The following is a 17083-nucleotide window of genomic DNA, read 5'->3' as shown; positions in this document are numbered from 1 at the left end:
ATACAATATAACCTCTTTGAGAGTGGTGACATTTCATTTTCGGTTTTTTGTATCCTCAGCACCTAATACAATTTCCTGGAATACAGTGGGTGTTTAATAAATGCTTGTTGATTGACTGAAATAATTTACAATTCTATGAAAGTTGGAGGGGTGGTCTTTGTAAACCTTATCTTCCTTTGAAGCACCTTCCCTAGTGTGTGCACAATGCCTCTGTGCTATTCCTGAGCTGTCCAGGGTACCGCATGTCAGTGCTACCACCACCTTGCCCTACCTGGGCAGTGCCTCGTGACCTAATCTGGTGGCTTTGCCTGTCTTATCTGGATCCCCACAAAAATAAAAAATTCCACATCCTCTATGAATCGTCTCTTATGACTGCCAATGGGCTAATGAGATCTTGTTATCTCTCTTCCCTTCCCCCCCCCCCCCCCGCCCCTAACGCAGAATGTAAACTCCTAGAGGTCTGGGACTGTGTTGGAATCTGCGTCCCCAAAGCCTTGCCCAGTACTAGGGAAATATCAGGAATTTAAATATTCGCTGGATTGAATTGAATGGGACTCTCCTTATCTTAGCCCTATCGTAGATCAGACAAGGAAGAAAGAGACCTTAGGGCTAATTTGGTTCAGGCTCTAAATTTTACATATCTTGGGATCTTTGAATTTAGAGTTGGAAAGGATTGTAGGTGAAAGCACATTAAAATCTTTTCAGTTCAACTGAAATGAAGAAATATTTCTCCAATTTGAAGTTCTTTACACATTTACCTGAAGGAAGGTAACTTAATCAAACTTCTCAGGAAACAATGCCCTCCACTAAAATCCCTGTCCTACCCCGCTTTCTCTTAGGAAAGTGGTTGAGAACAAAAGCTATATAACCCCAGGAAATCGATTAAGAGTGCTAAGCAAATTTAGAAAGGGAAATCGCTGAGACTGGGTTAAAGTTATCTTATCACCTTCTCCCAGCCCCACAAAGGGTTACAGTATAGCTCAGAGCCCACTTAGCAACTGTATCCTTTCCCCCAGACCTTGAAGGGAATAGGGGATTGGTCAGAGGAAGGAGGTCCCTTGGATTACTTCAGGTCACTTTTGACCAGCTTGGGGAGAGGTCCTGAGGGGAGATGTTGAAGAGGGTTTGGGTGGAGGATAATTGTCTGAAAGATGCCCCTTGTTTTAATAGAGAAAGGAGAATGCTAACCCTAAACTATGTAACTAGATTTGACTATATTATGAAATTTGCCTTATTTGAGATTCCAATAAAGTTGTTTTTTCTTCTTTCCTAATGAACGTTCCTAAAATATAGGTCTGACCTTATCACCCACCCCCACCCCATTCAATAAACTCCAGTAGCTCTCTATTACCTCCAGGGTCAAATCTTCTACTTGGTTTTGGAAGCCCTTCCTAACACATTGGGGTAGCTAGGTGGCTCTAGCCTCAGACACTGATTAGCTGGACCCTGGACAAGTCACTTATCCCTGTTTGCCTCAGTTTCCTCATCTGTAAAGTGAGCTGGAGAAGGAAATGGCAAACCCCTCCAGTATCTTTGCTAAGAACACCTTCGACCAGGTCATGGGGAATCGGATACGAATGAAAGCAACTGAAGAACAATAAGGTAATGTGGCTCCTTATGACCTTTCCAGACTTGTTACATTTTATCTCCTCCACATATTCTGCATCCTCAAACAAGATGCTACATCACAACTTCAAGCATTTTCAGTGGCTACCTCTCATACCTGTAACTCTCCACCTCTGCCTCCCAGCTTCCTTGGCTTCCTCGGTGTCAGCTAGAGGCAGCTAGGTGGCCCAGTGAATATAATGGTGGGCCTGGAGGTAGAAAGACCTGAGTTCAAATCAAGTCTCAGACATTCTCTAGCTGGGTGGCCCCTGGGGAAGTCACTTAAACTCTGTCTGCCTCAGTTTCTGCAATTGTAAAATGGGGATAATAATATCACCTATCTTCCAGGGTTGTTGTAAGGATGTAGTAACACAGTGTCTGGCATAGAGTAGATGCTTAATAAATGCTTCTTTTCCTTCCTTCCTAAAGTCCCATCTCCTGCAAGAAGCTTTTCCCAGTCTTTAATCTTAGTGCCTCCCCTCTGAGATTATTCCCAATTTATTTTTGTCTATATCTTTAGTTGTTTACCTATTGTCTCCCCCACTAGGAATTCCTTGAGAGCAAGAACTATTTCTTTTTGCCTTTCTTTGTACCTCATTGCTCAGTACAATGCCCGACACACAGTAGGTATTTAATAAATGCTCATTGACTGACAGTAAAAAAACATTCCACAGTGGGCTCTTCCAAACCTTTTCATCTCGCCTCGAATCCCCCATGGTTCTTCCTTCCCTTACTGTCTCAGCAGAAACCCTTGATTCATTTCACAGAAAAAAGTGAGGCCAATCACCATGAGCTCCCTCTTCTCTCTTCATTTTCTATCACTCAGGTGCCTTCTGCCACTCTCCTTCATCCTTGTCTTACATGATAAAGTGGCCTTACTCCTTACCAAAGCTAACCCCTCTATTTTTCAAATGATCCCATTCCATCTCATCTCCTCTGACAGATTGCCTTTTGCCATCCCACTCTTTCACTTATTTTCAATCTCTCCCTCTCTACTGGCCCATTCCCTAGTACTTACAAACATGCCCGTGTCTCCCCTGTCCTGGAAAAAAAAAAACCCAAAACCTCCTCACTACATCCTTCCATACCGGCTTACTATTGTCCCATATCCCTTCTGCCCTTTGTAGTTAAACTCCCTGAAAAGGCCAAAGGCTGTCTACAATAGGTGCCTCCTCTTTCTCTCCTCTAACTAAACCCCTTACAATTTGGCTTCTAATGAAATTCCTTTCTCCAAAGTTACTAATGATCTCTTAGATGCCAAATTCAATGACCTTTTCTAATTCTCCTCTTTGACTTCTCTGCAGCCTTCGACACTGTTGATCACCATATCTTCCTTGGTATTCTCTTCTTTCTGGGTTTTCCTGATACCATTCTCTCTTGGTTTTCCTCCTGCCTCCCTGACTGTTCCTTCATCTTCTTTACTAGATCCCTCTCCAGATCGCACCCTCTAATCAGAGGTGTCCTTCAGGGCTCTGGCCTGGGCCGTCCTCTTCTCCCTCTATACTATTGCACTTGGGAATCTCACCAGCTTTCTTGATGATACTCAAATCTATCTTTCCTGCCCCAATTTCTCTGCTGACCTCCAATCTTGCATCTCCAACTGCCTTTCAGACATCTCAAACTGGATGTCCAAGTAGACATCTTAAAATCAGTATGTCTGAAACAGAACTCATTATCTTTCTCCCTAATCCCTCCCTGCCTCCTACTTTCCCTATTGCTGCAGAGAGCAGGCTCACAACCTAGGAGTCATCTTAGGTTCTTCACCATCTCTTGCCCCCCCAAATCCAATCTATTGCCAAGGCCTGCTGATTTCACCTTTGTAACATCTCTTAAATATGCCCCCTTCTCTCCTCTGACACTGGCATCACTCTAGTTCAGGCCCTCATCACCCCAGTATTGTAATACTGCAATAGCCTGCTGTTGGGTCTGCCTGCCTCAAGTCTCTCCTCACTGCACTACACTAAAGTGATTTTCCTAAAGCACAAGTCCAGTCACGTCACCATTACTCAATAAACTCCAGTGGTTTTCTATTGCCTGCAAGAGCAAATGCAAAATGTTCTGTCTGGCATTCAAAGCCCTTCATAACCTAGCTCCTCTCACCTTTCCAGTCTTCTTACAACTTACACCCCAGCATGTACTCTTTGATCCCGTGACAGTGGCTTCCTGGCTGCCTCTGCCTCTCAGCTCCCAACATTCTCTCTTAACTGTCCATGCTTGGAACATTCTCCCTCCACTCCTCTACTCTGAGTAGTTTCTTGGCTCTCTTTAAGTCTCAATTAAAATCTTCTACAGGAAGCCTTCCCTAACCTCTCTTAATTCCAATGATTTCTCTCTTTTATTTTCTAATTATCCCATATGTAGCTTGCTTTGTATATTAGATTGTATACTTCTCGAGGGTAGGGACTGTCTTTTGCCTCTTTCTGTATCCCCAGAACTTAGAAAAGTGCATGGCACATAGTAGGAGTTTAATGTTCATTGATTGATTGACTGATTGCTAGTCACTGTGCTAAGGGCAGAGGATACAAGTAACGATTTGTCGTTCAGTCATTTCAGTTGTGTCTGACTCTTCATGATGCCATTTAGGGGTTTTCTTAGGAAAGATACTGGAGTGGCTTGCCATTTCCTTCTCCAGCTCATTTTACAGATAAGGAAAGTGAGACAAACATGGTTAAGTGACTCACCCAAGGTCACACAACTAAGTGTCTAGTAAGTGTCTGAGGCCAGACTCCAGGCCCAGCACTCTCTCCTCTGTGCCACCATTTATATAATGCTTTAAGGTTTGCAAAGTACTTTACTCATTCCTACAAATGTTGCTTCAAAATGTCTTGTGTTCAAGAGCTGAGGGCATGCCAAGTTTGGACATATCTGTGTAGAACTGTACTTAGAGTAGAATAACAATAAATATTTTTAGGAGATTTGTGCCCACAACACAAAGTATAGCATTAATATTTTTTCTTTGATAAAGACCGTCAATGCAACTTCATCTACATTTGACTAATGTGGAAACAGAAACTCAGAGAGGTAGAGACTTGCCCAAGACTGAACGGTTAATTAGTGGCAAAGCTGGGATTAGAAGCCTGGTTTCCTGACTCCTGGTCCAATGCAGTGGGCTGCTTCTCTTGTATAGGCCTGTTTAGCTAAGGAAACCATTGCCTCCAGCCACTGCCCTCTTAGCTGCCCCACTCCCATCCTCCCATCCCCCAGCCAAGGTCCTCTCTGCCATAGGGATCTCACCTCCTATTATTCTTCCCTGACTCCAGATTATGTTTATTTCTATTTTCATGTGGTCTTTGTTAGCATAGCTGATCACCTAAGCATTACAAGGGTTACTTAAGAAATACCTCTTCCTGGGCTGGGTTATTTCCTTCAGACATACATCTACTGTGGCTAAGAAACAAATCCAAGAGTATTTTTTTTTCTTTAGAAGGTTGGAGATTATCTAACCTGAAGCAGAGATAAGGGTGTAGTTTCAGGAACGTAATATGGCAGAAGCACTGAAGGAGCACGCAGGGAAGCTGAGGTCTAGTTCCCATTCCTTCCACTAACCCTATGACCTTGGACAAGTCATTTAACCTGAGGCCTCACTGACCTCATCTATAAATCAAGAAATGATAAGAGTGCTGAACTTGGAGTCAGGAAGACCTGAATTCAAATCTTTCCTCAGATTCTTCTTAGCTGTGTAACCCTCAGTAAGTGACTTAACTCTCTGATCCTCATTTTCCTCATCTCTAAAATGGGGGTAATAGTATCACCAACTCGACAAGGAATGTTGTTTATGAAGCACTCTGCAAAACTGAAGACACTATACCAGTGGGAGTACTTATAATAGGGATAGTCATAACATCTTACCAGGCAGGCGGCAGGACAAATAAACCTAAGTTACCTCCCAATTCTGGGATCTCAGCTCTAGGATCTTTGAATGCAAGTCAAATGGAGCTATGACTGTGACCCCCTTGACCCTGCCCTTTTTTGGACCAGTGGAAGATTCTGCCTGCCCCATCTGGACCTGACTCCTCCTCCTTCTTTTCTCAACTCCAATGCTGCCAATCCCTCCAGCTTCCCCTGGAGTGGGGAAATTGCTAGTCCCAGGAGATGCTGATACAGACATATGCTCCCTAACAAAAATACCCTTCCCCAAGGGCTGGCCACCTGAGAAGACTGGCTTTGGCATCAGCTGAGGGCCAGACCCTCTCCAAAGTAGCAGCAAGGGCCTGATAAGAGAGACAGCTGAGATTTCTGTGGCAAAGGAAGCCTACAAGATGCAAAACACATTTATCAGGGCATAGAAGGGGCCAATTTATTGCTTTCTGCAGGCGAAACCCCCCCAGCTAAACTCTAAGCTCTTAAAGGGGAAAGGGAAAGAGTCTTGTACTTTTCTTTGTCCCCTCCTCCTCTCCCAGCCTGGAAAAAAAGTGATTTGGTAAACAAATGAGAGAAAAACTTGAATGAGAAAGCATTGGTGTCATAAACAGAGCTCTGGAGGGGAACACAAGACACATGAGGTCATAAGAGTCAGAGGTGGCAGAAACCCTGGAGGTTAAGCATTATTTTTCAGATAAGGAAATTGAAATCCAGAGGTTAAATGATTTCACAAAACTGTAGACTTAACACTGGAAAAAAGACCCTCCAGGCCAAATGGTCCCATTTTCTTCATTTTACTAATGAGGAAACTGAGGCCCATCTAGGTTAAGTGATTTCATAAATTATAGGTTTAGGACTTGGAAAGAGCTTAGAGGCCAGCTACTCCAATTACTTTCATTTCACTAATGAAGAAACTGAGACTCCCAGAGGTTGTTATTTTATAGGCTAAAAAAGACTTAGAGCTGGCAGGGATTTAGGGGTCATCTGGTCTAACCTCTCATTTTATTGATGATGGCCAAAAAGATGGAGTAACTTGGAAAAGAATGGCAAAGCTGAGATTTGAACCCCTAGCTCCAGATTATAAATTCAGCATTCTTCCTATTTTACCATATGGTGTCACTAATAAGCTGAGGGACTTCGGATAAGTCTCTTATTTTTCCTGAACTTGTTTCCTTAACTGTAAAATAATGGTAGAAGGAAGGAAAGGAAAGAAGGAAATTTATCAAACACATGCCCCAAGCACTGTGCTAAGCACTTTGTCAAATATTATTTCATTTGATTTTCACAATCACCTTGTGGGAAGGATGTACTCTTATCCCCATTTTACAGTTGAAGAAACTGAGGTGGACAGAGGTTTAAGTGACTTGCCTAGGTTCACACAAGTAGTAAATGTCTGAGGCTGGATTTGAACTCAGGTCTTCCCGACTCTAGACCCAATGCTCAAACTAACAAAGCTGAGTGATTTTGAACAAGTGACTTATTTTTCTAAATTGTAAGATATGGTGGAGTTGCTGCTGCTCACTCGTTTCAATCATGTCTGATTCTTCATGACCTCATTTGGAGTTTTCTTGGTAAAGATACAGGAGTGGTTTGCCATTTCCTTTTCTAGCTCATTTTACAGATGAGGAAACTGAGACAAACAGGGTTAAGTGATTTGCCTAGGGTCACACAGCTAGTAAGTGTCAGAGACCAGGTTTGAACTTGGGTCTCCCTTGCCTCTACGCCCAGCATGATATCCACTGAACCGTGCTCCAGTGATTTTTTAATTGATTGAGCAATATTAGTGACTAGAAAGTGAGAAGCCACCCATCCTGGCCCACCCCAGCTCAGGAAATCCCCCAAGGTTTAGCTTCTGTGGCCAGCCTAGGTTTTTAGGGCCAAGTTTCATCACCATCCCCATGGCCTGTGGCTCACACAGAGCAGCTCCTCTCAAGACACTTATTGGAAACCCTACAAGATAGGACTTATGGTGAGATGCATGTTAAGCAGAGCTCAGCTCTAAGCCAACAGAGCACTGCCGCCCAGGCCTGGGGCAGTCGGGCCAATTTCCTTTCAGGCCCAGGGCCACTGGAGGATAAAGAGATGATTATTAGTATCACCTCCTCACTGCCAAATCATTTAAAATGAAGGGGGCCGGACTACATGGTCAATGAGGTCCCTTCCAGCTGATATTCTATGCTTCTAAGATTCTGTGTCTCCCAAAGAACTTAAAAGCCAGAGCTCTGACAGGCACCCTGTGGGGCAGCCAAGACTTCTGTGGCCAGAGAAGAATCGAGAAAGGAAAAATTGGGGACAGTGTCTCCCTTGATCAGGGAAACAGCATTTCTTACTAGTCCATTTAACACTCTTCGAGATTTCAGCAAGGGAGCAGCATTTTAATACCCTTAGTTCCCAAAACAGTTTGTAGGTGTCTTCACAGCCATTTACTCCTGATTTCCCAGAGATGCAAGAATTTAGAGCTATTTAACCATCTAGGCCAGTGGTTCCCATGTAGTTCCATGGTACAAGGGGGCTGTGCTAAAAATTCTCCAATGATGCATGAAGCAGTAAATAATTACAGAATATTACAAATAGCATATTAAATTACCCTGGGGGTTCACAATACATCTTTTGTTGTTGTTAAAAGAGATTCCTGAGTAACAAAATAGGGCTGGGAACCACTGATCTTGACCCACTTCCTTTATCTTCCAGCCATCTCAAGTGGGTAGAGTGAAGGCAACTAGGTGGCACAGTGGATAGAGAGCTGGGCCCAAAGTCAGGAAGACTCATCTTCCTGAGTTCAAAAGTGACTTCAGATACTTACTGTGTGGTCCTGGGCAAGTCACTTAACCCTGTTTGCCTCAGTTTCCTCATCTGTAAAATGAGCTAGAGAAGAAATATATCTTTCTACTCCAGTATTTTTGCCAAGGAAAGACCCAAATGGAATCATGAAGAGTCAAACATGACTGAAATGACTGATCTCAAGAAGATCTGAGTTTAGATCCTACCTCTGACACTTAACTAGCTGTGGGACTAGAAACCATATGATACACTTCTTTTGACCTCAGGTTTCCTCATGTGTAAAATAAGGATAATAATACCTCAGTAAAAAATGTTCATGGGAAGAATCACTGCCATAAAATAATCAAAAAGGAATGTGGCAAAATTACAAAAATAATCTTGACTCCAAGAGAGAGATGAGAAGTCAACACTCTTCCTTTGCAGAGGGAGAGGGAGCCAGGTGTGAAACACTGCATATTACGTCCAATTTTTTCAGTGTATTGATTGGTTTTGCTGACTTCTCTCTCTCTCTTTTAAAAATTCTCTCCTATAAGCAATGGCTCTTGAACAGGACAACTAGGAGATAAAAGGGGATACAGGGGGGAGATCTAGGTGATATAAAAATAGGGTCATAACAATCTAGTAAAAAAAATAACTAAACTACCCTCCTCACATGATTGTTGCGAGACTCAAATGAGATACTAAGCATGTAAAATTTTTGCAAAACTTAATAGTAATAGTTATAATAATAAATGGATTTATTATTATAAATGAGGAATCTGAAGTTCAGAAAAATGGAGTGACCTGTCCAAGATCACACAGCTAGTGAGTATCAGACAAGGTGGCAAACTTAGTCTTTGGGGCGAGGCTTTCTTTTTTTCCTCTTTTTTCCTCCCCTAAATGAAACTAACGAAAAATGAAAAGTCATCAGACAACGGCAGCTAGGAGGAATGGAAAGAAGACAAGGGAATTTAAATATTCTGTTATATCCTTTCTTTCAATAGTATTTTTGCCTTCTTCCATTCAACACCAAATGGCTTGGTTTGGTAATTTTGTAAACTACTAATAGGTATTCCTGAGTTCAAAACTCAGGGTAATGTTCCCCCATTTAATGTCCCTGGGCTTCAGTTTTAGCATCTATAAAATGAGTGGGTTGGATATGATGACCTCTGAGGTCCCTTTCAGCTCCATAGCTGTAATCCTATGAAATTATGGTCAATCAGAGAAAATATTTACTATATCTTTTCTAGACCCTGAAAGTAGACTTCTCTGTGGAAAAGGGTTACTCTACTTGAAGCCAGGCATTGGCCCCTGGGAGACACCTGCCTTCCATTTCAAATGAGGTTTACATAAAAAAAACTCACACCATCGTGTTAAAGAAACTTTCAGACCTCTTAGAAAACAGATTAAGTCTACACTGGGCACTCCCAAAAGGATACAAGGGGGGGAAAAAACAGTCAAAGTTGATTAAGGTCTTAAAAACATGTCTTATTAAAATAAAAGAATTCAAAATCTATAAAGCACCAGAGACAGAAAGGAAGGAACAAAAACTCCTGTGAGCACTGAAGGGGAGAGGGGCAGTCCCCTCATAGCCGAGGGGGTGAGATGACTAGAACTGATCCGAGGCCCTGAGACCCACAATGGCTCTGTGAGGCCTGTCCACCTGCTAGGTCAGGCTGTACCTGTGTAGAGGCTTCTGTTGGAACATGGTGAGGGCTGAAAGGTGCTGCCACCTGCGATTCCGGATTTGATATTCCACACTACCGACTTGGTCCATCAAGGCATACAACTCACCCAGGGACCCGTGGTGCAGAGCCCTAGGTTTTGGGATATGAGTGAGCCCATTCTTGAGTGCAATCTGCATCTTCGGTTCTAGTTCCGCTTGTGAAAATCTCAGATACTTACTCCTTGTTCTGGTTGGTAGGAGTGGGGTGATTTTGCTTACTCTTCTGGTGTCATGCGCCACCATCTTCCCAGAATTCTTGTCTAGGATGATGTGTTTGCTTGATGAGGAAGAAGCAGCTGGGGACTGATTTGCACCACCGATTTTATGTCTCCTGCTCCCCAAAGATGATTTCCCAGCAGAGGGGCTACCTGTCTGTTCCAAGGTTAGAGAGATTAAAGGGGTAGGCACATCACGACACGGCATTTTGGTCCCATTGACCATCTGTTGAGGGCTACCTTTGGAAGGAGACAAAGGTCCTTCCCAAACAGAGCTAGCAGAGGTGGTTTCTTCATGCCCAGTCAAAGGTTTGCTATTATTATGACTAGTGCTATCCTTACTCCCATCTTCCCCCAGGTGGGAAGGTCTTCCGAAGCGGTCTGCATTCCTGCAGGCGTCTTTGGAAGACTTCATCTTATCCTTTCCAAGTGCACCATTCCAAATGACTGACTTAAATGGTGCCACAGTGGTTGCTTTCAAAAGATTCTTTTCTCTTGCAGAGTGTCTGCTAGACAGTTTGGTGGGAGTAAGGCTGTGACTAGCTGGTGTACTTACCTGTGGTAGCTGGAGGATGCTGGCTGGCCCAGCTCCAAGCTCTAAGCTACAAGGTGAATTGATGTCTAGGGGAGAGTCAAGCAACACACAACCATCTCTCCCCAGTTTCTCCATTTGACCACCTGTATTTTTTAGCCCTCCACCCAGGGAAGACTGATTGTTCAGGGAATCATCATCCTTCAAAAGCTCCTGAATCTCTTCTTCAGTGTAGCTGAAGGGACTGTCATCCTCTTCTCCATCTGAGAGTTCCAGTAAGGAGTCATCTAATTCATCTTCATCCTGTCCTGACGTAGCCCCAGAGGTGCCTAGAGCAGGCAAAAGATGCTCACCAGACCCTGTACTATCACAACCAGGAGGGGATTCTAAGTAGCAACTCATATCCTTTGACATGACGAGTTAACTCCTCTTTCCGGTACAGAATCAAGGGTAAAGATGTCCTCTTGCTTTAGCTGCGACTATTGAGAAACTGCTGCATCCAGGAGCCCAGGAGCAGCTTTCCTAAGAATTTTTCCTGTACGTGGCTTCCAAGAGACCTCATGAAGGCCATGTAAACAGGCCTCACTTGGCCCCCAGTGCCATTTTGTGGCACTCCTTCTCAGCAATGCTCAGCCTACTAAGCTGAGTACTTCATAGTCACAAGTGACCTGAGGAGAGAGCTTTCACATGGATGATGTCACAATGCTGACTGTCCCACATTCCCTCCTGCCCCTCCCCTACCCCAGTCCCTAAGGCTGGCAAGAATCATAAGCTTCTGGAGAGATCTTTGTAAGTACCTTGGTCCAAATACAGATCTAAAATGAGATCTCTTTGAAAAGAAAATAAATGCATAGGCATACACTGAAATATAATTACACAAAATTACTATGTACAAAAGCACTGACCTATTTGGGAGGAAACTTTTTTTTTCCAGAGAGCAAATAAATAAGCTTATTACATACAGATAGGTAGGGTACTATAATCAGTGAGTGGAAATCCAGGAAAGTAGGGATGTTCAGATGGGAAAATAAACCAGGGGAATAGAATACTGGGTTTGGAGTTAGATGGTTCCAAATGCGACTAAGTCAGGCAATAAACATACACAAAACACAATGTTTGTCAATCTGACTGAGGCCTTTGATGTTTTCAGTCATGAGGGCTTGTGGAAGATCATGGCAAAATTTGGTAGCCTGGAGAAGTTCATCAGTAGTGTACATGCCCATGATGGGCATGCTTGCACAAGTTCTGGATAAGGTGTAATGTTCTCACACTTTCCCAGTCACCAGTGGAGTGGAGTAGGGCTATGTGCTTGCTTCCATGCTTTTTAGCATGTGTTTTCTTCTATATTGTCAGACACCTCCAATGAGATGAAAATGGTATTAAAACCAGCTACTTCAGTGAAGCTAAATTATTTAACTTGAAAAAAGTTGCAAGCCAAGACTAGAGTAGGGGGAGAGTTGGTGTGTGACTTTTTGTTCACAGATGATTGCGAACTCAACGTGACCTCTGAGGCTGAGATGCAACACAGTGGGGATTGATTCGTTGCTGCCTGGGCTAATTTTGGCCTAACAATCAACACCAAGAAAACAGAGGTTCTCCACCATCCAGAGTGACACTATCCATACATGGTCCTTTCTTGAGCTGAGCTGCCAAGCATTCAAACTCTACTGCAGAGAGTAACTCTGACGGGCTAGCCACGTTATTCAGATGCCATGCAGAGATTTGCCTAAATGACTATTTTTTGGAGAACTCACACAAGGAAGGTGCTCACATGGAGGCCAGAAGAATCGATACAAGGACACTCTCAAGGTCTCTCTGAAGAACTTAACAATCATGGTAAGTCTCCCATGTGAGACATGGGAGACACTGGCACAGGACTGCCAGCATGGCGTGCCCCCAACAAAGAAGGCACTGTGCTCTATGAGCCAAGCAGAATTACAGTAGCTCAAAAGAAATGTGAGATGCACAAATTTAGAGACATTTCCACTTCAAATGTTCATAAGGACAATCTGTGCCCAACCTGTGGCAGAGCCTTCAGAGCTCATATTGGTTTGCTCAGCCATGGTTAGATGCGCTGTGCCTTGACCCCAACATGGTGAGGTCATTTTAGTGCTCTTTGGGCATGAAGGACAACCACTAACCAACCAACCAATTAAGCATCTACTATGTGCCAGGCACTATGCTATGCTAAAAAAATAAATGAATAAAAACAGCCTCTGCCCTCAAGGAGCTTACAATCTAACGGGAGAAGAGAACACACAAAAGAAAATAATACAGGGGTGAGGAAGGAGAAAGTACCTGGCCACAGGGCATGATGGCCAAGGCCAGAAGAGTGCAGCAGGGTAGGAAATGAAGATGTGGCTGGCCTGGACATCTTCCTTAAATGGAGATTCTGGGAGGCTCTCTCCACCCTCCAATGAGAGGGAGAGTCCCCAGGTGGCAGAGGGTACTTATGAGGTGTCAGTGCCAGGGCTAAATTGATGAAGATGTTCTTGGAACATGAGGGTAAAAGCCAGAGGATTTTAAGCCAGGTGGAAAATGAGGAGATGGCTGAGCTGGATCATCTCCTTAAATGCCACAAGGACAGTAACTTTCTCTTTCTTAGCGTAAGACTCAAGTTGGCTTTCCACATTTTCAAGACTAACTGCGCATCACAGCTTCCAAAAACTCCACGGTCTGGCTCTACTACTCACTTAGCTGGGTGACCTTCAGCAAAGTCATTATTGCCTCTGTCTAGACCTTAGTTCCTTCATCCTTACAGTGAAAAGGTTGGAGGAGATGACCTCCAGTAGACGATCCTTCCAAATCTGAATCCTGTATCTTTAAAAGCTTGTCTGGAAAAAAATAGAAGAGATTTTAAAAAATATATAACACTTAACTTTTAAATAACTGTGCTGATTTTATCTAATGAAATTTTAAATTCAACAACTATATTTCATAGAGCTTCATGGACCATGGCACAACTACCCACTTCCTCTGGGCTAGAAGCCAGTGCCTTGGTAACTAGCAAACAAATTGGCAACATTTAGGGTTTCCCCAATTCTACCAACTTAACTGTATTTTGATCAAACTTGTCTGAATATTGGTGTAACATGAAAGCAAAACTCAACAGTGAGACAAAAACAACAGAGAAATAACTGTCAGTTATGTGCCAGCCACTATGCTAAGTTAAGAAAATGCAAATAAAAGAAAAAATAGCCCTAGCTCTGAAGCAGTTTACATTCTAATGGGGGAGAAAACATGTAAATAGCCAGTCATATATAAGACATATATTATAAATGAAAGATGCACACACATAGTCTATATGGATACATAGTATATAGCATAAATGAAAGAGACCTATGTGTATATAGTATATATTGATACATAGCATATAATATAAATTAAAGAGATATAGACACACATGTATATATTATATATGATATATAATATAGTATAAATGAAAGATATATGTGTATATAGCATATATGGATATGCAGCATATAGTATAAATGAAAGATAAAGAGAGAAATTACATATTGATATACAGAGATACATAGTATAGTAGTTATAAACAAAAAGAAAGGCCATTGAAACATTTTAAAAGGGGCTCAGAGGAGTATAGAAGGAAGTTCAGAAAGAATCACAGATAAGGACAGTTTTGAAAGTAGCAGGTTGAATTTATCATATACTTTTTCTTAAAGGAAGCAATATGAAGTAGATAGTCATGGTTTCACATGCAATCCTTTTTGTTGTCTTGTATTTTATATATGGAAATGCTTGGGTTTTGTTAAGTTCAGAATTTCTTTAAGGCAATCGGGGTTAAGTGACTTGCCTAGGATCACACAGCTAGTAAATGTCTGAGGCGGGATTTGTACTCATTCAGGACCTCCTGACTCCAGAGCCAGTGCTCTATCCACTACGCCATCTAGCTGCCCCAACTTCAGAATTTTTTTTAAAGTTTTACTAAAATCCAACAAAGTCACCTCTCTCCCCACCCCCAGCTTGTAACCTGTTAAAAAGTAAATCAGTGTAGTCTGGTATGACCTGCTCTTGAAGAAGCCTATCCCAGATCCCTGTTATCACCTCTTCCTTTCTAGATATTCACTAACCACTCCATTAATAACTCCTACTAAACTCTGGCCAAGATTTGAAGTCTGTCTCACTACCTACAGTTTGCAGACTTCGTTTTCTTCTCTTTTTTGAAATTGAGGACCTTTGTTCTTTTCCAGTCCCCAAAATATCACTGGAAGTAGTGGCTTAGCGATCACATTTACCAGTTTTCTCAGGACCTTCATCGGGAATCATGGCTCTCAGGAGAGTCAAACTGCTAAATTTTCAGAGCAAGCATTTATACCTCAGAAATGGGCAAACATTACAAATCAGGAATTAATTGTTTTTATTTTCTCTGTTTGAGAAAGTGATGGAGAAAATATTAATAATGCAGGTTAAACTTTAAAAGTGTCCAGCATAGATATGGATTGCCCTTTCCTCCAAAAGCTGGTTGTTAAACATTTACCAGCACACCCCTAGATATGGTTTACTTGGGCCAAATCATTTGAATTCATTGTGGGTATCTAGATGTCTTCTTGGGGCAGCTAAGTGGCACAATGAATAGAGTGCCAGGTCTGGAGTCAGAAAGATTTGAGTTCAAATCCATTCTCAGATATTTACTGGTTATGTGACCCTGGGCAAGTCTCTTAACCCTGTTTGCCTCAGTTTCCTCATCTGGAAAAGGAAATGGCAAATTACATTCTCTGTGCAGCATCACCTGTGTTCATCCAATGATGGAAGCACTTCACTCCTCCCAGACTGATGAAGGATTTTTTTCTTCACCTAGTTTGCATTTTTGATTGATTAACACCATCAAGAAGTCTGGGTACTCTATGCTTACCTCAACTGCAGTAGAGATGGAAACCTACCACCACCACCACCGTGCCTTTATATATTCAAGATGCTGTAGTGGTTCCCCATTACCTCTGAGACAGAAACAAACTCTTCTGCCTGGCATTTAAAGCCCTTCACAATCCTGACTCCAGATTTATTCTACATTACTCTTTTTCATGCATTCTGTGATCTAGACAAACCTGGCCCACTTGCTGTTACCCATATGCAAACATGCCATCTCTTCTCTCTTCACTTTAACACAGGATGCTCCCTATATCTGAAGTGCACTCACTCTCCACCTTTGCCTGAGACGATCCTTAGCTTCATTCAAAGCTCAACTCCAATGCTGCCTCTTACAGTAGGTTTTTCTTGATTCCATTCCCCTTCAGTTATGAGTTCCCTTCTTCCTACCAAAAATGACTTTTAACTTAGTTCTGATATTTTTTAGATTTGCTTATTTAGGAGATAGAGATGGTCAACTTTGCATCTCTGTTCCTAGAACCTAGCACAGGGTCTGGCACATACAAGTCACTTATAGATGCTTGTTGAATGAATCACAGCATGAATGAAGCTGGCTTAGCCAAGATATCAGAGCTCATAGAATGTTAGATCTGGTAAAACTTCATTTTAAGATGAAGAAACTGAGACCCAGAGAGGTTAAATGAATTGTCTGTGGTCATAAAGCATTTGGCAGATGGAGGATCTAAACCAAGGTCCTCTCAATTTAGTTTTCTTTCCACTACACTTTATCCCGAGCCAGTATGTGATATATATCCAGTGAGTTATTGTTTGTCCTTCACTTTCGAAGAGGGCCAATGATATCAAGAGGTGATGTTTTAAGGTGAGTATGTTCAATGGTTTTCTCACTTTCAATTTTATTAATCTCTCCTTTGATTTTCAGGATTTCCAATGTGGTATTTAATTGGGGATTTTTAATTTGTTCTTTTTCTAGTTTTTTTAGTTGCATGCCCAATTCATTGATCTGCTTTTTCTCTATTTTATTGATGTAAGCAATTAGAGATATAAAATTTCCCCTAAGAACCACTTTGGCTGCATCCTATAAATTTTGGTATGTTGTCTCATTGTTGCCATTTTCTTTAATGAAACTATCAACTGCTTCTATGATTTGTTCTTTGATCCACTTATTTTTAGGATCAGATTATTTAATTTCCAATTAATTTTTAATCTCTTTCCATTATTGAATGTAATTTTTATTGCATTATGATCTGAAAATGATGCATTTACTAATTTCTGCTTTTCTGCATCTGGTTGTGAGGTTTTTATGTCCCAATACATGTCCAATTTTTGTGTAGGTGCCATGCACTGCTGAGAAAAGGTATATTCCTTTCTATTCTCATTCAATTTTCTCCAGAGATCTATCATGCCTAACTTTTTTTCAGAATTTTATTCATTAAGGTGAGTATGAATTGGATTTAAGTGAGGCAGAGTTGCACAAAGTGATCAGCCTCACTTTCTCTTCCAGAGTCATCTAAATCCAAAGGCAAGAAGAAAGTCAAG

At 42.0% G+C, this 17083-nt stretch overlaps 1 protein-coding gene across 1 annotated transcript; it reads right to left on the bottom strand.

Annotated features, from left to right (window-relative positions):
- Positions 1-9717: 9717 nt before the first annotated feature.
- On the bottom strand, positions 9718-11357 carry LOC110208762 (S100P-binding protein-like). Its single transcript, XM_020986948.2, has 2 exons — positions 10724-11357; positions 9718-10324 (listed from the first exon to the last, which is right to left on the bottom strand). Exons 1-2 carry the CDS (start codon positions 11111-11113, stop codon positions 9893-9895), a joined length of 822 nt encoding a protein of 273 aa, XP_020842607.1. The 5' UTR covers positions 11114-11357; the 3' UTR covers positions 9718-9892.
- Between the last annotated feature and the right edge of the window lie 5726 nt (positions 11358-17083).

This window comes from Phascolarctos cinereus, unplaced genomic scaffold, assembly GCF_003287225.1.
Source record: "Phascolarctos cinereus isolate Bilbo 61053 unplaced genomic scaffold, phaCin_HiC Scaffold_3;HRSCAF=262, whole genome shotgun sequence".
NCBI lineage: Eukaryota > Metazoa > Chordata > Mammalia > Diprotodontia > Phascolarctidae > Phascolarctos > Phascolarctos cinereus.
The sequence above is the reverse complement of the archived record's forward strand: the minus strand, read 5'-3'. Positions and strand labels throughout refer to the sequence as shown.